This window comes from Aegilops tauschii, chromosome 1, assembly GCF_002575655.3.
Source record: "Aegilops tauschii subsp. strangulata cultivar AL8/78 chromosome 1, Aet v6.0, whole genome shotgun sequence".
Taxonomy (NCBI): domain Eukaryota; kingdom Viridiplantae; phylum Streptophyta; class Magnoliopsida; order Poales; family Poaceae; genus Aegilops; species Aegilops tauschii.
In genome coordinates, this window is record NC_053035.3 from 234,550,107 (window position 1) to 234,576,202 (window position 26,096).

At 46.7% G+C, this 26,096-nt stretch overlaps 1 protein-coding gene and 1 long non-coding RNA gene across 10 annotated transcripts; one reads left to right on the forward strand and one right to left on the reverse strand.

The window, feature by feature from the left end:
* The first annotated feature begins 15,385 nt into the window (after positions 1–15,385).
* On the forward strand, positions 15,386–18,165 carry LOC109772930 (uncharacterized). Of its 3 annotated transcripts, none has more exons than XM_045234170.2 (3): positions 15,386–16,633; positions 16,783–16,830; positions 17,580–18,165. In XM_045234170.2, the coding sequence occupies exon 1, from the start codon at positions 15,476–15,478 to the stop codon at positions 16,541–16,543; it is 1,068 nt and encodes a 355-aa protein (XP_045090105.1). In that variant the 5' UTR covers positions 15,386–15,475; the 3' UTR covers positions 16,544–16,633; positions 16,783–16,830; positions 17,580–18,165. The 3 variants fall into 3 exon arrangements, with proteins under 3 accessions (XP_045090105.1, XP_045090104.1, XP_020187222.1); XM_045234169.2 differs by having other exon boundaries at positions 18,062–18,165; XM_020331633.4 differs by lacking the exon at positions 17,580–18,165 and having other exon boundaries at positions 16,783–17,170.
* Positions 18,115–24,623, reverse strand: LOC109772931 (uncharacterized). Of its 7 annotated transcripts, none has more exons than XR_005771256.3 (5): positions 24,401–24,623; positions 24,091–24,112; positions 23,460–23,508; positions 19,359–19,504; positions 18,115–18,524 (listed from the first exon to the last, which is right to left on the reverse strand). It is a non-coding gene; the product is annotated as an uncharacterized lncRNA (long non-coding RNA). The 7 variants fall into 7 exon arrangements; XR_005771259.3 differs by lacking the exon at positions 24,091–24,112 and adding an exon at positions 23,983–24,004 and having other exon boundaries at positions 24,401–24,621; XR_005771257.3 differs by lacking the exon at positions 23,460–23,508 and having other exon boundaries at positions 24,401–24,615.
* Positions 24,624–26,096: the final 1,473 nt, after the last annotated feature.

Consider the following 26,096-nt stretch of genomic DNA (forward strand, 5'->3'; position numbering starts at 1 on the left):
CGCCGGCGACGAGCTCCGCGGCGCTGCGTTTGGGCGCGCGTGGGGAAAGCAGCTAGGGGGCGTGCCAAAGTCAACAAGGAGAGGGAGAAGGATGAGGGGCTCACCGAGCGGCACACGGAGGCCGGTGATAGGTTTAGTAGTAGCAGGGGTCGCCGGAGAGGAGGAAGATGGCGGCGCCCGTGGCGGACGGAGGTTGAAGACGGGGAGGCAGTGGGTTACCTGGTGGCTTCCGACCCGAGCCCATGGTCGGGGAGGGCGTAGCAGAGGCCGGCGAGGCAGGTGGACACGCCGGAGGCGCCCGGGGACGGCAGTGGCCGCGATGGTGGCGCGGCGACGGTGACGAAAGCGTCGGCCCCTTTCTCCAGATCGGCAGAGTGGGAGAGAGGAAGAGGGGATATGGAGAGGGCAAGTGGGTGAGGGGAGACGAGGGGAGCCCGAGGCGTCGTCCTTATCCTCTTCCGGCGAGGCCGGCGAGGTGGTCGGGGTCGACCTCGCCCCTGTAGCGACACAAAGTAGAGGAACAGGAAGGGGAGGGAGCGACCGGTGAGGGGGGGGAGTGGGCCGGCCTGCTGGGCCAACTGGCTTGGGTGGGCCGAAGCCCAAGTGGGGCAGGGAGTTTCTCTCTCTCTCTGCTTTTCCTTTTTCATTTTTTTGTTTCTTTTTATTTTCAGCAGCTTTTGCATTTTCTTTTTAGCCAATAATTACTTTGCAAAATTATGCCACTGGCCAAAACAATTTCAAAGAATTAAAGTGCACTGCCACGAAAAATATTGTGAGACTTTTGAAATAGTTTGCCAATTTTATAAATTAAAAAGGCATTTAATTTATTGCTTAGGTCACTGTTTTACGTGGTTTAGGCCACTTAAACCCTTTGCAAAAATGTTGGTTCACCACCAATATTACCATAAGAATATGTTTCACATGATGAACATTTTAGTTTTCATGTTTGAGCAATTTTGAATTTCACTCAGAATTTGAAATTGAATTCAACTGGAATTTGAAATGAGAGAGAACCAAGGGTGACCAAACACTTGTTAAGCAAAATGATTAACTTAACCCCAGGGTTACTGTAGCATCATTACACCGGGGTGTTACAAGGGTCCTTATGAAGGGTAAATAGCAATTGGCATATCACCGTTGTGGCTTTTGCGTAGGTAAGAAACATTCTTGCTAGAAACCCATAGCAGCCACGTAAAACATGCAACAACAATTAGAGGACGTCTAACTTGTTTTTGCAGGGTATGCTATGTGATGTGATATGGCCAAAAGGATGTGATGAATTATATATATGTGATGTATGAGATTGATCATGTTCTTGTAATAGGAATCACGACTTCCATGTCGATGAGTATGACAACCGGCAGGAGCCATAGGAGTTGTCTTAATTTATTGTGTGACCTGCGTGTCAATGAAAACGCCATGTAATTACTTTACTTTATTGCTAACCGTTAGCCATAGTAGTATAAGTAATAGTTGGCGAGACAACTTCATGAAGACACGATGATGGAGATCATGATGATGGAGATCATGGTGTTATGCCGGTGACGAAGGTGATCATGCCGCGCCTCGAAGATGGAGATCAAAAGGCACAAGATGATATTGGCCATATCATGTCACTTTATGATTTGCATGTGATGTTTGTCATGTTTACATCTTATTTGCTTAGAACGACGGTAGCATAAATAAGATGATCCCTCACTAAAATTTCAAGAGATGTGTTCCCCCTAACTATGCACCGTTGCGAAGGTTCGTTGTTTCAAAGCACCACGTGATGATCGGGTGTGATAGATTCTAACGTTCGCATACAACGGGTGTAAGCCAGATTTACACATGCAAAACACTTAGGTTGACTTGACGAGCCTAGCATGTACAGACATGGCCTCGGAACACAAGAGACCGAAAGGTCGAACATGAGTCGTATAGCAGATACGATCAACATGAAGATGTTCACCGATGATGACTAGTCCGTCTCACGTGATGATCGGACACGGCCTAGTTGACTCGGATCATGTATCACTTAGATGACTAGAGGGATGTCTATCTGAGTGGGAGTTCATTAAATAATTAGATGAACTTAATTATCATGAACATAGTCAAAATGTCTTTGCAAATTATGTCGTAGCTTACGCTTTAGTTCTACTGTTTAAGATATGTTCCTAGAGAAAATTTAGTTGAAAGTTGATAGTAGCAATTATGCGGACTGGGTCCGCAAACTAAGGATTGTCCTCATTGCTGCACAGAAGGCTTATGTCCTTAATGCACCGCTCGGTGTGCTGAACCTCGAGCGTCGTTTGTAGATGTTGCAAACATCTGACATACACGTTTTGATGACTACGTGATAGTTCAGTGCGTAATGTTAAAACGGTTTAAAATTGTGGCACCAAAGACGGTTTTGAAACGTCGCAGAACATATGAGATGTTCCAAAGACTGGAATTGGGATTTCAGACTAGTGCCCACGTCAAGAGGTATGAGACCTCTGACAAGTTTCTTAAGCCTGCAAACTAAGGGAGAAAAGTTCAATCGTTGAGCATGTGCTCAGATTGTCTGAATACTACAATCGCTTGAATCGAGTGGGAGTTAATCTTCTAGATGAGATAGTGATGGTTCTCCATAGTCACTGACACCAAGCTATTAGAGCTTCGTGATGAACTATAACATATCAGGGATAGACATGATGATCCTTGAGCAACTCGCGATGTTTGACACCGCGAAAGTAGAAATCAAGTAGGAGCATCAATTATTGATGGTTAGTAAAACCACTAGTTTCAAGAAGGGCAAGGGCAAGAAGGGATACTTCATGAAATGGCAAATCAGTTGCTGCTCCAGCGAAGAAACCCAAGGTTGAACCCAAACCCGAGACTAAGTGCTTCTGTAATGAGGGGAACGGTCACTGAAGCAGAACTACCCTAGATACTTGGTAGATGAGAAGGCAGGCAAGGTTGACAGAAGTATATTAATGTGTACTTTACTAGTACTCCTAGTAGCACCAGGGTATTAGATACCGGTTCGGTTGCTAAGTGTTGGTAACTTGAAATAAAAGGCTACGGAATAAACGGAGACTAGCTAAAGGTCAGATGACGATATGTGTTGGAAGTGTTTCCAAGGTTGATGTGATCAAGCATCGCATGCTCCCTCTACCATCGAGATTGGTGTTAAACCTAAATAATTTTTATTTGGTGTTTGCGTTGAGCATAGACATGATTGGATTATGTTTATCGCAATACGGTTATTCATTTAAGGAGAATAATGGTTACTATTTTATTTGAATAATACCTTCAATGGTCTTGCGCCTAAAATGAATGGTTTATTGAATCTCGATCGTGGTGATACACATGTTCATGCCAAAAGATATAAGATAGTAATGATAGTACCACATACTTGTGGCACTGCTATTTGAGTCATATTGGGATAAAACGCATGAAGAAGCTCCATGTTGATGGATCTTTGGACTCACTCGTTTTTGAAAAGATTGAGACATGCGAGCCATGTGTATTGGTATATATGAAGAAACTCCATACAGCTGGATCATTTGGACTCACTTGATTTTGAATCACTTGAGACATGCAAATCATACCACATGGGCAAGATGACTGAAAGGCCTCGTTTTCAGTGAGATGGAACAAGAGAGCAACTTGTTGGAAGTAATACATTTGATGTGTGCAGTCCAATGAGTGCTGAGGCATGCAGTGGATATCGTTATGTTCTTGCTTCACAGATGATTTGAGTAGATGTTGAGTATATTTACTTGATGAAACACAAGTCTGAATTATTGAAAGGTTCAAATAATTTCAGAGTGAAGTTGAAGATCGTCGTGACAAGAGGATAAAATGTCTGTGATATGATCATGGAGATGAATATCTGAGTTACGAGTTTGGCACACAATTAAGAAATTGTGGAAATTGTTTCATGACTAATACCGCCTGGAACACCATAGTGTGATGGTGTGTCCGAACATCATAACTGCACCCTATTGGATATGGTGCATACCATGATGTCTCTTATCGAATTACACTATCGTTTATGGGTTAGGCATTAGAGACAACCACATTCACTTTAAATAGGGCACCACGCAATTCCGTTGAGACGACACCGTATGAAATATGGTTTAGAGAAACCTAAGCTGTCGTTTCTTAAAAGTTTGGGGCTGCGACGCTTATGTGAAAAAGTTTCAGGCTGATAAGCTCGAACCCAAAACGGATAAATGCATCTTCATATGACACCCAAAAACAGTTAGGTATACCTCCTGTCTCTGATCCGGAAGCAAAAGGGTTTGTTTCTAGAATCGGGTCCTTTCTCGAGGAAAAGTTTCTCTCGAAAGAATTGAGTGGGAGGATGGTGGAGACTTGATGAGGTTATTGAACCGTCACTTCAACTAGTGTGTAGCGGGGCACAAGAAGTTGTTCCTGTGGAGCCTACCCAATTGAAGTGGAAGCTGATGATAGTGATCATGAAACTTCAGATCAAGTCACTACCAAACCTCGTAGGTCGACAAGGATGCGTACTACTTCATAGTGGTACGGTAATCCTGTCTTGGAAGTCATGTTGTTGGACAACGATGAACCTATGAGCTATGCAGAAGCGATGGTGGGCCCAAATTCCGACGAATGGCTCGAGGCCATAAAATCCGAGAGAGGATCCATGTATAAAAACAAAGTGTAGACTTTGGAAGAACTACTTGATGGTCGTAAGGCTGTTGGGTGCAGATGGATTTTAAAAGGAAGACGGACAATGATGGTAAGTGTCACCATTAAGAAAGCTCGACTTGTCGTTAAGATGTTTTCCGACAAGTTCAAGGAGTTGACTACGATGAGATTTTCTCACTCGTAGCAATGCTAAGAGTCTGTTGGAATTATATTAGCAGTTACTGCATTATTTATGAAATCTTGCAGATAGGATGTCAAAACATTGTTTCCTCGACGATTTTCTTGAGGAAAGGTTGCATGTGATACAACCAGATGGTTTTGTCAATCCTGAAAGATGCTAACAAGTATGCAAAGCTCCAGCAATCCTTCTAAGGACTGGAGTAAGCATCTCGGAGTTGGAATGTACGCTTTGATGAGATGATCAAAGATTTTGGATTTATACAAAGTTTATGAGAAACTTATATTTCCAAAGAAGTGAGTGGGAGCACTATAGAATTTTTGATGAGTATATGTTGTTAACATATTGTTGATCAAAAATGATGTAGAATTTCTGGAAAGCATACGGAGTTATTTGAAAAGTGTTTTTCAATGGAAAACCTGGATTAAGCTACTTGAACATTGAGCATCAAGATCTATAAGGATAGATCAAAAGCTCTCAATAGTACTTTCAAATGAATACATACCGTGACAAGATTTTGAAGGAGTTCAAAATAGATCAGCAAAGAAGGAGTTCTTGGCTGTGTTACAAGGTGTGAGTATTGAGTAAGACTCAAGACCTGACCACGGCAGAAGAGAGAGAAAGGACGAAGGTCGTCCCCTATGCTTTAGACGTAGGCTCTACAATATGCTATGCTGTGTACCGCACCTGAAGTGTGCCTTGTCATGAGTTAGTCAAGGGGTACAATAGTGATCCAGGAATGGATCACATGACAGCGGTCGAACTTATCCTTAGTAACTAGTGGACTAAGGAATTTTCTCGATTATGGAGGTGGTAAAAGAGTTCGTCGTAAAGGGTTACGACGATGCAAACTTTGACACTAATCCGGATGACTCTGAGTAGTAAACCGGATTCGTATAGTAGAGCAGTTATTTGGAACAGCTCCAAGTAGCGCATGGTAGCTGCATCTACAAGATGACATAGAGATTTGTAAAGCACACACGGATCTGAATGTTGCAGACTCGTTGACTAAAACCTCTCTCGTAAGCATAACATGATCAAACCCTAGAACTTTGAGTGTTAATCACATGGTGATGTGAACTAGATTATTGACTCTAGTGCAAGTGGGAAACTGTTGGAAATATGCCCTAGAGGCAATAATAAAATGGTTATTATTGTATTTCCTTGTTCATGATAATTGTCTATTGTTCATGCTATAATTGTATTAACTGGAAACCGTAATGCATGTGTGAATACATAGACCACAACATGTCCCTAGTAAGCCTCTAGTTGACTAGCTCGTTGATCAATAGATGGTTATGGTTTCCTGACCATGGACATTGGATGTCATTGATAACGGGATCACATCATTAGGAGAATGATGTGATGGACAAGACCCAATCCTAAGCATAGCACAAGATCGTGTAGTTCGTTTGCTAGAGCTTTTCTAATGTCAAGTATCATTTCCTTAGACCATGAGATTGTGCAACTCCCAGATACCGTAGGAATGCTTTGGGTGTATCAAACGTCACAACGTAACTGGGTGGCTATAAAGGTGCACTACAGGTATCTCTGAAAGTGTCTGTTGGGTTGGCACGAATCGATACTGGGATTTGTCACTCCGTATGACGGAGAGGTATCTCTGGGCCCACTCGGTAATGCATCATCATAATGAGCTCAATGTGACTAAGTAGTTAGTCACGGGATCATGCATTACGGAACGAGTAAAGTGACTTGCCGGTAACGAGATTGAACGAGGTATTGGGATACCGACGATCGAATCTCGGGCAAGTAACATACCGATTGACGAAGGGAATTGTATACAGGATTGATTGAATCCCTGACATCGTGGTTCATCCGATGAGATCATCGTGGAACATATGGGAGCCAATATGGGTATCCAGATCCCGCTATTGGTTATTGGCTAGAGAGATGTCTTGGTCATGTCTGCATGGTTCCCGAACCTGTAGGGTCTACACACTTAAGGTTCGGTGACGCTAGAGTTGTTATGGGAAATAGTATGTGGTTACCGAAGGTTGTTCGGATCCCGGATGTCACGAGGAGTTCCGGAATGGTCCGGAGGTAAAGATTTATATATGGGAAGTCATCATACGGTCACCGGAAGTGTTCGGGGGTATGCCGGTATTGTACCGGGGCCACCGAAGGGGTTCCGGGGGTCCACCGGGAGGGTCCACCTGCCCCGGAGGGCCTTATGGGCTGTAGGTGGAAAGGAACCAGCCCCTAAGTGGGCTGGGCACCAACCTCCCCCTAGGGCCCATGCGCCTAGGGTTGGGGGAAACCCTGGAGGGGGCGCCCCCCTTGACTTGGGGGGCAAGCCACCCTCCCTGGCCGCCGCCCCTCCCACCAGATGGGATCTAAGGGGCCGGCCCCCCTCTCCCTTGCCCCTATATATAGTGGAGGGGTGGGAGGGCAGCCGAACCTCTTCCCTGGCGCAGCCCTCCCTCCTCATACACCTCCTCCTCCTCCGTAGTGCTTAGCGAAGCTCTGCCGGAGAACCACGAGCTTCATTGCCACCACGCCGTCGTGCTGCTGGAGTTCTCCCTCAACTTCTCCTCTCCCCTTGCTGGATCAAGAAGGAGGAGACGTCCCCGGGCTGTACGTGCGTTGAACGCGGAGGCGTCGTCCGTTTGGCGCTAGATCGGATCTTCCGCGATTTGAATCGCCGCGAGTACGACTCCATCAACCGCATTCTTGTAACGCTTCCGCTTAGCGATCTTCAAGGGTATGAAGATGCACTCCCTCTCTCTCGTTGCTAGCATCTCCTAGATTGATCTTGGTGACACATAGGAAAATTTTGAATTATTGCTACGTTCCCCAACAGGAAGTCTAAGTTGAGCACACACAACCCGAATACAGTATCCGGTGCCACATGTTATTTATCACACACACGTGTTAACATAAGGAAACGTTTGTGTAACTTACTAATCATCGCACACGAGTACTCGCAGACGCATCATGTGCGATACTCCTAGCCACCGCAAGCAACTGGTTTGCATTTTTCGAAGTTTTTTGTACACACAGAATCGCACACGAACTAACTGTCTTAACCGTCTGTGTTTTAATTCCTCATCGCAAACAGTTCATCCGAGTCGGCTGTTTGCCACGTATCACACACATCTTGTTAAGTTGAACCATTTATGTTGTGTTCCCTAATCGAAAACAGTTCGTCTGAGTGAACCGTATGCCGTATATCACACACCTTGATCTGGCTAACCATTTCTGTTGCACTCCCTAATAGCAAATAGTTCATCGGAGCGAACTGTATGCCGTATATCGCACACACATTGATATGGTTGCCCATTTCTGTTGTTCTGCCTCATCGCAAACAGATCGATTGGATTAACCGTGTGCCCTGCATCGCACACACAACTAAAATCTGAACCGTGTTTGATGGCTCCGCCATCGCAAACGTTTTGCACCTTTTTTGACGGTTTTTTTACATCCCCGTTTGCGATTAATGCATCGCACACAGTTTCGTCAAAGGGTCTTTGATCGTAGTGTCGCGTTAGCAGCATCCTGCAGTAGCGGTGTCATCATTACGAGCTTGCCAGACGTTCATAACATCTACATCTGCTCCTGCAATAGCTCTGTCACCTAGCGGTGCATCAAGGACATAATTCTTCTATGCAGCAATGAGGATAATCCTCAGATCACGGACCCAGTCCGCATCATTGCTACTATCATCTTTCAACTTATTTTTCTCTAGGAACATATCAAAAATAAACGGGGAGCTACATCGCGAGCTATTGATCTACAACATAGATATGCAAATACTATCAGGACTAAGTTCATGATATATTAAGTTCAATTAATCAAATTACTTAAGAACTCCCACTTAAATAGACATCCCTCAAGTCATCTAAGTGATACGTGATCCAAATCAACTAACCCATGTCCGATCATCACGTGAGATGGGGTAGTCATCAATGGTGAACATATCTATGTTGATCATCTACTATATGATTCACGTTCGACCTTTCGATCTCTAGTGTTCCGAGGCCACGTCTGTACATGCTAGGCTCGTCAAGTTTAACCCGAGTATTCCGCATGTGCAAAACTGTCTTGCACCCGTTGTATGTGAACGTAGAGTCTATCACACCCGATCATCACGTGGTGTCTCAACACGACGAACTGTCGCAATGGTGCATACTCAGGGAGCGCACTTATACCTTGAAATTTAGTGAAGGGATCATCTTATAGTGCTACCGCCGTACTAAGAAAAATAAGATGCATAAAAGACAAACATCACATGCAATCAAAATATGTGACATGATATGGCCATCATCTTGTGCTTTTGATCTCCATCTCCAAAGCATCGTCATGATCTCCATTGTTACCGGCTCGACACCTTGATCTCCATCGTTGCGTCGTGGTCGTCTCGCGAACTATTGCTTTTACAACTATTGCTAAATCATAGCGATAAAGTAAAGCAATTACATGACGTTTGCACTTCATACAATAAAGAGACAACCATAAGGCTCCTGCCGGTTGTCGATAACTTACAAAACATGATCATCTCATACAATAATGTTTATCACATCATGTCTTGACCATATCACATCACAACATACCCTGCAAAATCAAGTTAGACGTCCTCTACTTTGTTGTTGCAAGTTTTACGTGGCTGCTATGGGTTTCAAGCAAGAACCGTTCTTACCTACGCATAAAACCACAACGGTGTTTCGTCAAGTTTGCTATTTTAACCTTCTTCAAGGACCGGCCATAGTCAACTTTGATTCAACTAAAGTAGGAGAAACAGACACCCGCCAGCCACCTTTATGCAAAACTAGTTGCATGTCTGTCGGTGGAACTGGTCTCATGTACGTGGACATGTAAGGTTGGTCCGGGCCGCTTCATCCCACAATACCGCTGAATCAAAATAAGACGTTGGTCGTAAGAAGTATGACTATCACCACCCACAACTCTTTGTGTTCTACTTGTGCATATCATCTATGCATAGACCTGGTTCATGATGCCACTATTGGGAATCGTTGCATGGAAAACAAAAAAAATTCTATGCACACACAATGATATATCCATGGAGATGCATAGCAACGAGGGGGAGAATGTGTCTACATACCCTCGTAGACCATAAGCGGAAGCGTTTATTCAACGCGGTTCATGTAGTCGTACACCTTCGCGATCCGCCCGATCAAGTACCGAACGCACGACACCTTTGCGTTCTGCACACGTTCAACTCGGTGTTGTCCTCGCCATCTTGATCCAGCAAGCGGGGCGAGGTAGTAGATGAGTTCCGTCGGCATAACGGTGTGGTGACGGTGGTGGTGAAGTAATCCCGCAGGGCTTCGCCTAAGCACTGCGACGATCTAGAGCGGAGCAGTAAACTAGAGGCGGAGGGGTGCCGACACACGGCGTGGAATAAGCTGTGTATTGTGTGGCACCCATCCCCACATATATATAGGTGTGGGAGGGGAGGAGGCAGCCCCTAGGGCACCCCAACAGGTGTGGCGGTAGTCCTAGGGCTCCTCCCTTTGGTGCGCCCCCTACCAAATAATGGCACAAGGGGGAAGGAAAGGGGGAGGCGCCCCCTTCTTTCCTTCCTCCCTTCTCCGGGATATGGTAAGAGGGGGTGCCCCCCCCTTACCATGTATTAGGTGTGGCTGCCCTAAAGGGGACGCACCAGCCCATGTGGGCTGGTGTGTTCCCTTCCACTTGGCCCACTAAGGCCCAATACTCTCCCAGTGCCTCCGGAACCCCTTCCGGTATTCCGATAACTTTCCGGTGCATTCCGAAACCATTCCGGAGACCAAATAGCATCATCCTATATATCAATCTTTACCTCCGGACCATTCAGGAGCTCCTTGTCATGTCCGTGATCTCATCTGGGACTTCGAACAACATTCGATCACCAAACCACATAACTCATATAATACCAAATCGACATCGAACGTTAAGCGTGCGGACCCTACGGGTTCGAGAACTATGTAGACATGACCGAGACACCTCTCTGGTCAATAACCAATAGCAGAACCTAGATGCCCATGTTGGCTCCTACATATTCTACAAAGATCTTTATCGGTCGAACCGTTATGACAACATACGTAATTCCCTTTGTCCATTGGTATGTTACTTGCCCGAGATTCGATCGTCAGTATCTCTATACCTAGTTCAATCTCGTTACCGGCAAGTCTCTTCACTCGTATGTAATACATCACCTCGTGACTAACTCCTTAGTTGTTTGCTTGCAAGCTTATGATGTGTATTATCGAGAGGGCCCAGAGATTCCTCTCCGATACTCGGAGTGACAAATCCTAATCTCGATCTATGCCAACTCAACAAACACCTTCGGAGATACCTGTAGAGCATCTTTATAATCACCCAGTTACGTTGTGATGTTTGATAGCACATAAGGCATTCCTCCGATATCCGGGAGTTGCATAATCTCATAGTCGAAGGAATATGTATTTGACATGAAGAAAGCAATAGCAATAAAACTGAACGATCATTATGCTAAGCTAACAGATGGGTCTTTTCCATCACATCATTCTTCTAATGATGTGATCTCGTTATGAAATGACAACTCACGTCCATGGTTAGGTAACCTTAACCATCTTTGATCAACGAGCTAGTCTAGTAGAGGCTCACTAGGGACACGGTGTTTGTTTATGTATTCACACATGTATCAAGGTTTCCGATCAATACAATTCTAGCATGAATAATAAACCTTTATCATGAATAAGGAAATATAAAATAACAACTTTATTATTGCCTCTAGGGCATATTTCCTTCACATAGTTCATCCAAAAGGCATCACTTCACCGATCAGGGTTGAACCAAAATCACCACAAATATAGCATGTGTTATGTTGTGCATCGAGGCCAACCAATGGCATGCACGAACTCAACACAATGTCCTTGCCAAGGAAATCACCACCGCCACCGCCGTGCACATGGCCTGATGGGGAATATTGCATGAAAATCAAAAAAATTCCTACGAACCACCCAAGATCTAATCTATGAGATGCGTAGCAACGAGAGGAAAGTGATTCTACATACCCTTGTTGACCAAAAGTGTTAGCGTATGTAACGCGGTTGATGTAGTCGTACTCTTCGCGATCCAATCCGATCTAGTGTTGAATGGACGATACCTCCGAGTTTAGCACAATTCAGCTTGATGACGTCCTCTCCTCCTTGATCCATCAAGCGAAGGAGATGAGGTAGATGAGATCGGGGCCAGCTCAACGGCGAGGTGGTGGTGGTGGCAGCGGAATTCCGGCAGGGCTTCGCAAAGCGCGTACCGAAGAAACGTGGGAGGAGTTGGGAGAGGCAATGGGCAAGGGTCAAGGGGGTGGCTGCCCCCATGCACCCCCTCTTCATATAGGCTAGGGGCAGGGGCGGGCGTACAAAACCCTCCTAGGGTATGCCACAAGGGAGAAATTCCTTTAAACCTGGAGATAACATCTTATCTCTAGATTCAACCCTTTAAATTTAGAGATAAGACCTTTTCTCTAGATTTGAACGACAGTGCCTTGGGGAATGGTGCAGCCAGCCCATGTGGGTTGTAGCCCTACCCCTTGGTCCATGTGGGACCTTCTCGGGTCGTTGGGCCCCATGGTGGAACCCCTGGAACCTTGTAGAACCTTCCCGGTACTCTACTAAAAATTTCCGAACTTCTCCGGAACCCTGAATTTGACTTCCCATATATAAATCTTTACCCCCGGACCATTTCGGAGCTCCTCGGGATGTCTGGGATCCCATCCGGGACTCCAAGCTACTTTTGGACTTTGCACTATTAATGTCTCAACATTACTCTAGCGCTACCAAATGTTAAGCGTGCGACCCTACAGGTTCGGGAATCATGTAGACATGACCAATACACATGTCCGGTCAATAACCAATAGCGTGACCTGGATACTCATATTAATTCCTACATTTTCCACAAAGATCTTTATCGGTTGAACCACAATGTCGGGGATTCAGTTAATCTCGTATATATTTCGCTTTGTCCGGTGATATGTTACTTGCCCAAGATTCGATCGCCAGTATCTTCATACCTAGTTCAATCTTGTTATCGGCAAGTCTCTTTACTTTTCCGTAATACAAGATGTCGTGACTAAACTCATTAGTCACATGCTTGCAAGCTTCTTGTGATGTTGTATTACCGTGAGGGCCCAGAGATATCTCTCCGTCACACGGAGTGACAAATCCCAGTCTCGATCCATGCAACCCAACAAATACTTTCGGAGATACCTTTAGAGTATCTTTATGATCACCCAGTTATGAAGTGACGTTTGATAGCACACAAAGCATTCCTCTGGAATCCGGGAGTGGCATGATCTCATGGTCTAAGGAACATATACTTGACATGAAGAAAACTGTACCAAATAAACTAAGTGAGACGATTTGATGCTAAGCTTACAGTTGGGTCTGTCCATCACATCATTTTCGTAATGATGTGACCGTTATTAAATGACAACTCATATCTATGGTTAGAAAACCTTAACCATCTTTGATAACGAGCTAGTCTAGTAGAGGCTCACTAGGGACACGGTGTTGTTTATACCTGTTTATATATCCACGCATGTATTTAAGTTTTCGGTCAATACAATTCTAGCATGAATAATAAACATTTATCATGAACAAGGAAATATGATAATAACTAATTTATTATTGCCTCTAGGGCATATTTCCAACATGGCCACCATCACCACCATCCTCTCGGCGACCACCCTCTCGGCCACCACCACCACCATTCCGAAGAGAGACTTCCGTTTGGGTCATGCTAGCACGATCTTCGACTTTCCTGGCATCACGAAGCCTCTCATCCTCAAGTGTAAGTCTACACTCCTCTACCTTCAACTTTCTCTCCCTGGCCACCAACTTGGACCTCCATTTCTCATCCTCCAACATCTTGAGCTCATTCCACCTCGCCAACACCTTCTTGGCCCCAATCATGGCTACAAGTTCTTCTTTGTATGCACCATCATATGCACTTCTCTTCTTTCTCTCTTTTTGCAATTTTGTTCCCTTTCGGTCCATTGTTGGCCTCTTCATCCACGTCCTCCTCCTCCTCAACGGATATGCTCAATCTTGATCTTTTTGAAGTGGTATCCGCAACTCTCTTGATCCACTTCTCTTTTTTGCAAATCTCTTTGTAGAATGATACAAAGTGAAGTGCTTGTGGCCGAACTTCTTGTTCCTATGCTTGAAGAGTTCTTGGATGTACGAGCCATACTCCATGACTTGCACATCGCTTGGTGGTGCATGATTCACTTGATTGGTGCAACCAGACCATCGGTTGCATTAGTCGTGAATGGTGCCCCAACGATGCCCAAGAGACCCTTGTGTATGGTTTGATGTCAGCTCCACGGATTTGTTGTAGTACTCTACAATTCTCTCCCAAAACTTGTCCTCGGATTGATCCGTGCATCCATGGAGATGTTCATCCAAGCATAGCATAGGGTAATATCTTCAAATAGATGTGAGTTCGTGACCTAGGCGTCTTCGTGCTTCCCTCAGTCACCTCCTCAAGTTCTTCTACATCGGCCACCTCCTCTTCGGCCCCCTCTTTTTCGGCACCTCCTCTTGATGATCCCAAATCGAATTATGATGGTCTAGCCCAATCGTAGCCGAGGACTCCAAAGATGCCAAGAATTCGACCGTCTTCATCTCCACAATAATACAACAAAATCAACAAACTCCATCATCATCGGCCACCAACATTCACTGTCAAATTCATCGGCCAAAACGAAAAGGAAAGTTTTTTTACCTTGTTGGCATTTCCTCGAGCACTTGGTAGTCGCGGCCCTTTTTGTCGGCAGCAACAACCGGACGCACCGGAGCAGTGGCCATAGCGGTGGCCAGAGACGCTACACGAGGCACCAAACATGGAGGGGGTGGCCTTCTTCTTCTCTGCGGCCTCCTCGGTGAGGGCCGACGGTGCAGCCGTCGGTTTCCAAGCTCTCTTGCCGTCAGTGGGAGCTGCGGGAGGGAGGCCGACCGTCGCCAGAGAGGCAGTGGCCACTCCGACGGCCCCGGTCACGGTTGGAGCCGCCGCTTATGGCCGTTGAAGATTTTTTATCCCCAACCTCTTTTTCGGTGCAGGCGGCGGCGTGGGGGTGGTTTTCCGGCGGTGACAAGCCGACGACGGTGGTCGGTGGGGTGCTGGAAGTGTCTTGGCTACCCAATCCGGTGATGGAGGCGGTCATTGGTGGCGACGGCGGCGCGTGGGCCAGCGACGGCAGGAAGGATGCAGCCGCGCGGGCGCTGGGTATATTTAGCCGGGAGGGAGGGGGGTGGGGGCGGATTTCGGCGGGGGAGTGAAAAGTTTGAATTTAGGGAACCAGTTAGGTACGGTTTAGTGGAGTAAACTAGAAAATTACTCCACTGTACTTTTTAGGATCAGCTAGAGATCTCTGATCGAGAAGATTTATTATGATGACGAACGCTGAAGTGTTTAGCTATGTTGGTCCGTTGAGCGTTTCGCTTCGCAGGTTTGATCAACTTGCTCAGCAATCCTAGGGGGCACGCTTGTCATTTCGGCTCCCTTCACTGTACAGGCAAACGACCGTCACAACTCACAAACGGCGTGTGCCACCCTTTCGCTCCGGAGTCCGGCTACAAAGGCCCCTCCCCAACCCCAATCTGGGATTCTGGGGAGACCTCAAGCCATTAGCACATCCGGTTCACGACCATGGCTCTCTACCGCCTACCCCTCTTCCTCCTCATCCTCATAGCCATCGTACCCCTGTTCACCGCCTCCGCTTCCCACAGCCAGCTCTCACCGGAGCACGCCGCCGCGCGCCGCCGCCACCACACTTCCCCCGCCACCGCCTGCGCGGCCACCGTCCAATTCCACCCCGCCACCAGCGCCACCTCCTCCATGCCCCAAAACCACCTCGGGATGGAGCACAGCCCGTCACCGCTCGAAGCCACGGCGGGGAACCCCCATGCACTGCCCGTGCCGCCCCAAGCAGCCACGCCGCCGCCTCCACCCCAGGCACCGGCACTGCTGCTGCAGGAGGACTCGGACTCGGAGGGGTCGTCATCTGCTTCGGCCTCTCCATCCGCGGCCGCGTCCACGACAACGACGACGCTTCTACCGCTCCTCAATCAGCGCGCCGCGGCGGCATCAGCAAGCTCTGCGTCTCCCGTCCAAGCCGGCGTCGCGAGGGTGGTAGGCTGGGGCAGCGAAGAGGGGCTGCTGCCGCTGGCGAGGGTGCTTACGGCGCTGGGGTACGACGAGATGGCATCGGCGGCGACGCACCACCCCAACTTACCGCCGCTCGCGAGGTGGCACGGGCCGATCACCGTCTTCGCGCCTCCCGACATCTCCCTCCAGACCTCGTGCTCCATGTGCTCGCGCCGCCGCCTCCTCCTGGACCACATCGCCTTGGGCTACTACCCGTACTCCGAGCTCACCGCCGCCCCCACCATCAAGATTCCATCGGCCTCCGTCAACCTCTGCCTCAACATCGACACCGTGAGCGCCACCTTCTCCGTCCACCACGCCAGGCTCTTCGTCGAAGGCGTCGAGATTTCCCACCCTGAGGTCTACAACGACGGCCGCTACATCGTCCATGGCCTTCGCACCTTCCTGCAACCGCTCTCACGCTACTCCTGCTTCGACCGCTCGCACTCGTACCACTGCCACGGCGACAGCATGCCAACCCGGTCGGACGCGACCTCCGTCTCCATGTCCGCGATGCGTGTGAGCATCAGGATCCGCGAGGCCATCGCCCGTCTCCGCGATGCACGTTAGAGACGGCTTCATGCCGCCTGACTTGCCATGGCGACACCGGCGGCCACCGGAAGTCCTGCGGACGTCGTGATGAGTTCTGAACTTCTGATGGTAATTTGTGGCTGCGTGGTTGTCTCGCTATCGAGTACTGCTTGAATGATTGGAATATTTTTGGAAACTTGATTGAGTTGATGCTCTCTATTGAACTACACTAAATCTCTTTTAGATCTTCATTTAGTTGCTCTGTTCATGATATCCAGGCGCCCTCTCGAGCTTGGGTTGTGGATGTGCAGTTCTGCCAGTGAAAGGTTCGATCGTCTTTCCTGATGTTCCTTGCTCCTGATATGCTGTGCAAATTCTGCTCCTCATCAGTTACTGTCGACATGGCATCCCCATTGCTTCTTCATTAATTCAAACATTACATGATCTTCTGAAAATGTTGTTCGGTTGGTAATTGGTATACTCTCCAGGTTGGTAATAAGAGTCTTGGTTTGATCAAGCACCACGGTAGCAATTGGATGCCATTGTATTGTTTTTGTCAATAACCCATAGTGATCTACTTTTTCTCTTTTCTGTCAAGATGGAAAAAACAGTTTACAATTGAACCTTCTCGACAATGGTTTACCCTGTTGCCGTTTCTTCTTGAAATATGCCTTGTTGTGGTTCTTTGGGAACCTATGTTTGTTGTGGCCGCCTGGATTGATTCAGATGATTAGCTCCGGGTTACGCAACTCCAGCTTCTTCAGCTTGAAACTTGGTAAAGATTTGAACGATCTGGTTCTGCAGTTACGCTATTCTCATCTCGTGTAGAGATATATGCACTATATATGCCACTTTTTGTGTCATTTTCGTTTCTGCATGCATCAGTTAGTGTTAAGCTGGTTCAGTTTGCTTCTAGGCTGGAATGTTGTTCAGTTTGCTGAGTTTTGTTGTTAAGTTATACGTTTGTTTAGGCACGGATGCCCTCAGTTTGCAAACCTGTGACATTTATCTGTGTGTATTCTGGTCACTGATTCACCACATGTTCTGTTTTTCCATGGATTATATTCATCGAAAGAGTGTCACACGGACCGAGACTGGCTCATGAAGCTTATTAAATTCCATATTATGGCAGAAATGTTTGTTGCATAAGTTCAAATATATTTGGTACACGATTGAAGGCTATGGCAAGGAATATTTTTACCCAACATGGATGGCAGCATGATCATAGGATTGGTCCTTCTTCACTTTAGGCGTCATAGGACTCTACATGTCTCTTTGTATTTCGTCTTTTTTATTTTACGTTGGGTCTGTCTAGGTCTCAGTCGATTGAGACTTCACGAAGTCTCACTCGGCTGATGTCATCATAAGTAGATCAGGCCTGTTTAGTAGCTCTTGTACGCTGGGTTGTATCTGGCTTGAAACTGGGCTTATTTTCGTTTTTCAGTTTGTTTGTTTGATACTTTGGGCTGGGCTGCTTACTTTCTTTGTTTGTGATTGGGCTTGTTATGATTTGTTCGTATACATATCTGAGAAAAGTAATGAGCAAAAAACTTGCAGGCCAGGCCCAGCCAATATAAATACAAAAGATTATGGATGTACGAGGACAGGAGTTGCTGTTCAGAACTAACTAAACTGAACTGTGCTGTCCATTGTTCATGGAATTGATCAGAGCAACATATGTTGTTTTTCAGTACTGAAGTTGACTAGCAGCTTGCAGATGCTCCTCTACCTAGTTTCAACAAGAGTACATAGACATGTTGACACGGCAAAACAGCTAGTTAACATCCCGTGTTACCTAGTTAACCCCTGTATCAACTAATAAAACTCAGAAAAAATATGGATATTTATTGAAAAGGTTACAAACCATTGTAGAAACTTCCGTGTCAGTGATTTCTACATGATATCCTCGCTCTTCTAATGTTGGATCTTCAAGACACTGCTATTTGCCTTCTGCATTTCTGTTGTCTGTGTTGTTTTCAGGATTGCTTCCTTTGTCATCCGTGTCAGTGCCCATGCATTGCTGTATTCGCAAAATGTATATGTAACATTAGTGTTGTGAACAAAGGAACTGGAAAAAAAACAAAAAATAGGGCAGAAAAACTAAGGATATGAACTAGACAAAACATTTTAGCCACTAGCATAAAAACATCAGCCAGTTTTAGTTCCTTTTATCAAATACATTTTACCCGCAAACAAGAAAATAGAAGCATCAGCATACATCCACATGTAGGTTAAAAAAATAACGGCAACACAATGTAAATACTTAACTGACATCTTTACCACCAGCATACATGAAAATGGCAGTAGGCCCACTGTATTTAGCTGAGATGTTCTCAACTCTACTTCAGGAATATACAAACTTTGCTGATGCTTGTGTTATAAAAATAAGACAAAAAAACAGGTGCGCGCGTGCACACACACACACAAACCATGAGCTTATTCTGAACAAAACATCATGGATTAATTTAGATCCAAAAAACCATGCCTACATGCATGAGGTTTTGGATGGATTTCAAAAATCTACATCAAACGTGGTCTCACCAGCACAAAAAAGGTTGCAATCAAAACCACCAAAAGAATTGCCTCTAGCGGCTCAGGTTAGCAAACAACCCCAACATCCTGTTTGATTCTTCCAAAACAGCAGCTATTGCTATACTACAGAAACATCGAGCTCACCACTACACGCATCAAAGAAACACACTTGGCTCCAATCCCCCACAAAAATCTCCCTCCTGATCCTCATCAGTGTCGCGTGTATCATTCCTCCATTTCACATCAGAGAGTAAACTCACGCCAAAAACACGAAAATCGCCCCCTCAAAATCGCTAAATAAAACTAGGTCCTCCGCACTTACCTGGTCCACAGGGCGGGACTAGCCTAGAGGTGCGCCGGCCTAGCTAAGCATCTCGTCGCCGACGACTTCAGCCGCGGACATCTTCGATGTGCGCACCCCCGTGATGCGACCTCCTTTGCGTCTATTCTCTCTCTTTCTGCTCGTCCCTGAATTCAAACAGTATGTGAGAGACCTCTAGAAGACGTTGAGCATGGGGCACATTCCAAAGACTTGAGAAAAAATACAAAACAATTAATTTTACTTCTGATTCCTTAGAAAAACAAGCTTAAAAATTGAACAAACAAAATAAAGAAAAGTCACTCGCCCTCGCCGCCCCCCTCCAACAAGAGGAAAGTCCAATTGCGACCTTATTGGAAGACATGTAATTGTCATTGGGATGATTGCTTGTAGTTGAATGTCGATTGTGGTATGAGACTTCCCCCCTCCCTCTCCCGCCGCCTCCTCTGACAAAACAAAGGTCAGTTGCAACCATGTTGGAAGACATGCAATTGCAGTCGGGGGCAATGCTTGCAGTTGCATGACTAGTGTGGAACATGCAATTACCCCCGTCTCCCCGCTGCCCTCTCCGACAAAACAAAACCCAGTTGCAACCATGTTGAGAGACATGCAGTTTGTAGTCGAGGGGGGAGGGCGACGCTTGTAGTTGCATGACTAGTGTGGGGCATGCAACTCCCCCCGTTTCCCCGCCGCCCCTCTGACAAAACAAATCCCAGTTGCACCAAGTTGAAAGACACGCAATTGCAGTCGGGGCTGACACTTGCAGTTGCATGACTAGTGTGGGACATACAACTGCAACCACCCTCTCCCGGCCGCCCCCTTCGACAAAATAAAGCTAGTTGGAACCATGTTGGAAGACGTCAGTTGGAATCAGGGGGCAACGCTTGAAGTTGCATGCCTAGTGTGGGACACGCAACTGCCCCTCCTTCCCCCCTCCCCCCGCCCTCTTCGACAAACAAAGTCCAGTTGCAACCATGTTGGAAGACATGCAGTTGCAGTCACGGGGTGACACTTGCAGTTGCATGATTAGTGTGGGACATGCAACTGACCACCACCCCTCTCCTCGTTGTCCCCTCCAAGAAAACAATACGCAGTTGCGCCCAAGTTCGAAGACATGCAGTTGCAGTAATGTGCAATGCTTACAGTTGCATGACTAGAATTGGACATGCAGCTGACCCCCTCTCCCCGTCGTCCCCTCGGACAAAACAATCCCAATTGCAACCAAGTTAGAATACATGCAGTTGCAGTCGGGGGCGATGCTTGCAGTTGCATGACTACAATTGGGCATGCAACTGACCCCCTCCCCCGCCACCTCTCCGACAAAACAAAGTCCAGTTGCAACCATGTTGGAAGACATGCAATTTGTAGTTTGGGGGGTGACGCTTGTAGTTGCATGACTAGTGTGGGACATGCAACTCCCCCCGTTTCCCCGCCGCCTCCTCTAACAGAACAAATCCCGGTAGCACCAAGTTGAAAGACACGCAAATGCAGCCGTGGCCGACACTTGTAGTTGCATGACTAGTGTGGGACATGCAACTGCACCCCCCATCTCCTTGCCGCCCCCTCCGATAAAATACAGCCCAGTTGCAACCTTGTTGGAAGACGTGCAGTTGGATTGAGGGGGGCAACACTTGAAGTTGCATTCCTAGTGTGGGACATGCAACTGCCCCTCCTTCTTCCCCCTCCCCCCGCCCTCTTCGACAAACAAAGCCCAGTTGCAGCCATGTTAGAAGACATGCAGTTGCAGTCACGGGGTGACACTTGCAGTTGCATGACTAGTGTGGGACATGCAACTGACCACGGCCCCTCTTCTCGCCGCCCCCTCCAAGAAAACAATACGCAGTTGCGACCAAGTTTGAAGACATGCAGTTGCAGTCATGTGCAACGCTTCCAGTTGCATGACTAGAATTGGACATGCAGCTGACCCCCTCTCCCCGTCGTCCCCTCCGACAAAACAATCCCAACTGCAACCAAGTTAGAATACATGCAGTTGCAGTCGAGGGCGACGCTTGCAGTAGCATGACCACAATTGGGCATGCAACTGACCCCCCCCCCCCCCCAGTCATCCCCTCCAACAAACAAAGCTTAATTGCAACCAAGTTAGAAGACATGCATTCCTCAAAAAAAGTTAGAAGACATGCAGTCGAGGGCGACACTTACAGTTGCATGACTACAGTTGGACATGCAACTACCACCTCTCCCCTCCGCCCCTCCGACAAAACAAAGCCCGGGTGCACCATGTTGGAAGACATGCAATTGCAGTCAGGTGCACCCGGGTATAGTGGGGGCGACACTTGCAGTTGCAAGCCTAGTATCAGACATGCAACTCCCACCTTCCAAAACAAAAAACAAAAAACACCAGTTGCAACCATGTTGGAAGACATGCAGTTGCACTGGGGGGGGACACTTCCTGTTGCAACCCTAGTATCATACATGAAACTCCCAGCTTTCGAAACAAGAAACAAAAAGACAAGTTGCAACCATGTTGGAAAACATGCAGTTGCAGCCAGGGCGACACTTGCAGTGGCAGGCCTACTATCGGACATGCAATTGCAATGGGGGCAACACTTGGAGTTGCGAGCTTGGTATTAGACATGCAACAACCACCTTATAAAAAAACAAAAACAAAAAGAGCAGGTGCGACCATGTTGGAAGACATGTAGTTGCAATGGGGACGACGCTTGCAGCTGCGAGCCTAGTATTGGACATGCAACTCCCACCTTAAAAAAATAGTTGCAACCATGTTTAAATTAGATGCGGCTGCAGTTGCATCTAGACATGGAACTACGCTCCCACCCTCCTCGGACTTGCCCCACCCCATCTCTCCCGCCGCCCTCCAAAGAAAATACAAGGCCAAATTGCAGTTGTGGTCGGGGCGGCACTTGCAGTTGCAGGCCTACTATCGGACATGCAATTGGAAGTCATGCAGTTATAGTCTGGATGTCAGTTAATGTTGTAAGCCTAGTGCTAGGATGCAACTACCCCCACCCACTCAGACTTGCTACTGCCCACCACCCCTCTCTCCCGCTGCCCTCCGATAAAAACACAAGGCGGTTACGGTCGGGGGAGAGGCATGCAGTTCTAAGCCCCATCAGATGTGAATTTCTTGGGCGGGGGTGACACTTACAATTGCATGTCTAGTGTTAAACATGCAAATCCCCCCCCCCCTCGCCCTCCCGCTACCCTTCGACAAAAAAAGGCAAAATGGATTTTCTCCCTATCTAATAGATGACAAAACCCATCTAGTTGACAACAAAAAAGGATTGTTGCTTCGCCATCTAGATTCCCGCAACTAAAAAATTATGACAAAAAAGAAAAGAAAACCGATGATGGTTTGTGTTCAGATTTACTTTATTATGTGGGTGTGACAAAACTTATAAAGAAGAGGGTGGGATGATAAGTAGGGAGGCTTAGTGGCTGCACGTTTCTTCAGACTTTCTCAATAGAAGGGGCTTTAAGAAAAAAAGGACAGTGATGCTTCAATTGAAATGCATGTTTGCCATTTTAACCATCCCCACACCCTCTCAACCACCACCTAAAAAATTATTTTCGCGAGGTTGGCATTAAAAAAATAGGACGCGGAATCATGAAGGGGATTTAAAAGTTAGCTACTTAGGTAACTCCTGCAAATTACTTTGTTTTCATGAAAAATGAATTACAAAAACACAAAGGCAATTTGTGAGTGTTTAATCAAATTGACACTCTTCATTCTATGTTGGTAATAGAAGAAACTAACAACCAGGAAAAGAACAATTTTGGACTTTTACTTGAAGCATGGCAAAAACGAAAACAAAAACTGGATCGGAAAACATGTACTATATTCTTGCTTGAAAAAGCAGTTTAGACTTACAAAACAAAACAAAATATAGTTTACTTATGTAATTTAAGTTCATATTCAAATTATTCCTACCATAGAGTAACAAAAGCAGATGGAGTTGTCAATATAGAATGATTAGCAGAGGCTCTATTCTAACAAAGGTCAACTTAGGCAGCCTAACACATGTTTGTAGAAGGGTAAAATGAGTTTTTAGTTTAATCTCTGTGCAGGACATGTGTAGCTAGGGTGCTTGTTTGCATCAGGACAAACAAAAAAAAAGAACATACTCTCTTGTCTCTCCTTGGGTTAAACTGGCTTAATCAATCTTTTGTTCTCCTGCAAAAGGAAACCACTCCCTGTTTTACTAACTGTCAACGAGTCATAACATAAAAAAAGGCAGTACTGGTACTACTTTTGCTCAAATACTATACAAGATCTTCTCAGCTAAAAGATCCTAATTAACTTCTCTAAGTACCTACAGGCAAAAATATATTAGTAGTACTGATAGTACTACTTCTGGTCTTACACATGTATAAATCAAACGGGTCAGTACTAGTGCTGCTGGACTTTTGCACCTACACAAAAACGTGCAACTGGATGTAAAAAAAATCTTTACTGGACATAACCTCACAAACAGAAGGTACCCCCCCCCCCCCACCACCCCCACCCCCAAAGAAAAGAAAATAAACCGGTACCACACCAGAAAAATGGGTTCAGAAAAAATCTGAAAAAAAATCAACATGCCACCATTACTGATGGGTTCAGTAATCATTATTTTGATTACCATAGAAAAATATTTGAACATGCTACTGATTCATAGGGTTTCAGCAATCTGTAAAAACAAAAGCAAAATAACACTACAAGTGATAGGTTCAGAAAATGATTCTCTTGATTCCAGAGAAAGATTGAACATCCTACTGATTCATAGGGTTTCAGCAATCTGAAAAAAAAAATGCCACTGTTAGTGATAGGTCCATTAATAATCCTTTTGTTTCCATAGAATGATTTCAAAACATGGTACTGCTCCACAAAAGGTTTCAGCAAACTGAAACACAAAAATCACACAAAAAGGGCTAAAATCCTAGAGCCGATTATATCCAAACAAAGGACACGAAGCTATTAATCCACACTTGTTCCAAACAAAATGGAACCCAACCCCCCTTAGATCTACAGTGTAGCACCAACAAAACAAACAAAAACAGATGGAGAAAAGGAGGGAAAAACTTACTCCACCGGAAGCGTCGCCCATCCTCTTGCTGGGCGTGCAGGAGCGAGCCGATTTCTTCAATTCAAGGAACCTTGGATCTCTGCAGCTCTCCTTTATCCAGCACAGTTCTTCGGATGAGAGAGAAGAACAGAGAGAGGCGAGGAAATAGACCCTGACGACTGGTCGTTCCCCTCCTCTTAGTTACCACGGGGTAGCTATTTCCCCTTCCCTTTCTTTATTGTGGCCCAAAAAACAACACAGAAAAAAAGGACAAACAAAACAAAAAAGCCTAGCCCACAAAAGCAAACGCCACACGCGCCGATGGTCGGACAAAGAAAAAACAGGCCGGCCCACACCTTAGACAGGCTGAAACAGAGGAGAAAGCGCCCAACACGAACCTTAAAACGACAGAAGCATCGGACGACTGGCTCATCGACTGAGATCTCGCGAAGTCTCAATCGACTGAGATTTAGCAGTTCCGTTTTCCGTTTGTGTGAGTGGTCCGTATTTGGTTGTGTGTATCTTAGTTATGCAGAGGCCAGGTGTAATGCTTAATAGGCTGTTTGGATGACTGCCGAGAGCTGTCATGCCAATATTTTGGCATTGACCACAAGCCTGGGAGGGCGTTTGGATTGGTGCCAGCTTTTGCTTACCCTGCCAATTTTTTGGTCGCCGGTACACAACCTCTTCACTTTACCAAATATTTTCAGAAAGAGGTGCTTTATATTACTTGAAAGATTTAGGGGCTGTTCGGTTAGCGCCCCGGACTGCCTTGCCAATTGTGGGCATGCCAAATTTTTGCCTAAGGATTCTGCTGCCGCTGCCAAGCCAACGTATGGGCGCAAAAAGTGAAGAGGTTGCTATATCATCGAGTCCGAGTCGCATCCCTGTTCGGACTTCTCGCGGCCTATTTAGCGACACGACTTGCCACGCCAGACATGTAGCAATCGCCGAGAAAAAGGAGTGTAGACGTAGTAGTAGGTGCAGCTCCTGCGTGGCCGAGCAATCGCCGAGACAGACATGGATACCGCGGCGCGAGCAAAGAGGCTCGAGATGGAGGGCGGGTGGACGCTGCCGGAGGAGATCGTGGAGGACATCCTCTCCCGCCTGCCGGTGAGGTCGCTCCGCCGCTTCCGCTGCGTGAGTCGCGCGTGGGACGCCCTCATCACCTCCCCCGCGTTCGAGGACCTCCACTCCGATCGGTCCCGCCACCACCGCAGATTGTTCCTCAAGCCAACCTGTCAGAACGTCTTCTACGCATGGAAGCTCGGTGGCCCAGCGGAGACCATCATGGACAACTGGAGATTGCCGCAGGGGAAGATCTTCCCCATCACCAAGTCCTGCCATGGCATCGTCCTTCTACGCTGCCTCGACTACGATCTGCACTACGTGTGGAACCCTTCAGCCAACCAACTCTTGGCTCTGCCGGACAGAAGACCGGCCAGGGTGGCCTGGGCCGGCGGCAGAACCCACATGATCTACGGCATGGGTTACTGCTCGACGGCCAAGCAGTACAAAATAGTGCGCATGTACAATTTTGACCGTGACCTCGGACTCCACGACACGGTGTGCGAGGTCTACACTCTGGACGAGTCCACGCACTGGAGGCCTGCTGCCACGCAGCCTCACTCATGCCAGCTACGAGTCAATGGGAGGCAGGGAGCCGTTCTCTGCAACGGCAATCTGCATTTCGTCCACACGCATGGCCTAGACCTCC

Coding starts and splice junctions, on each gene's coding strand:
- LOC109772930 (XM_045234170.2), top strand. CDS start 15,476: ATGGCTCTCTACCGCCTACCCCTCTTCCTCCTCATCCTCATAGCCATC.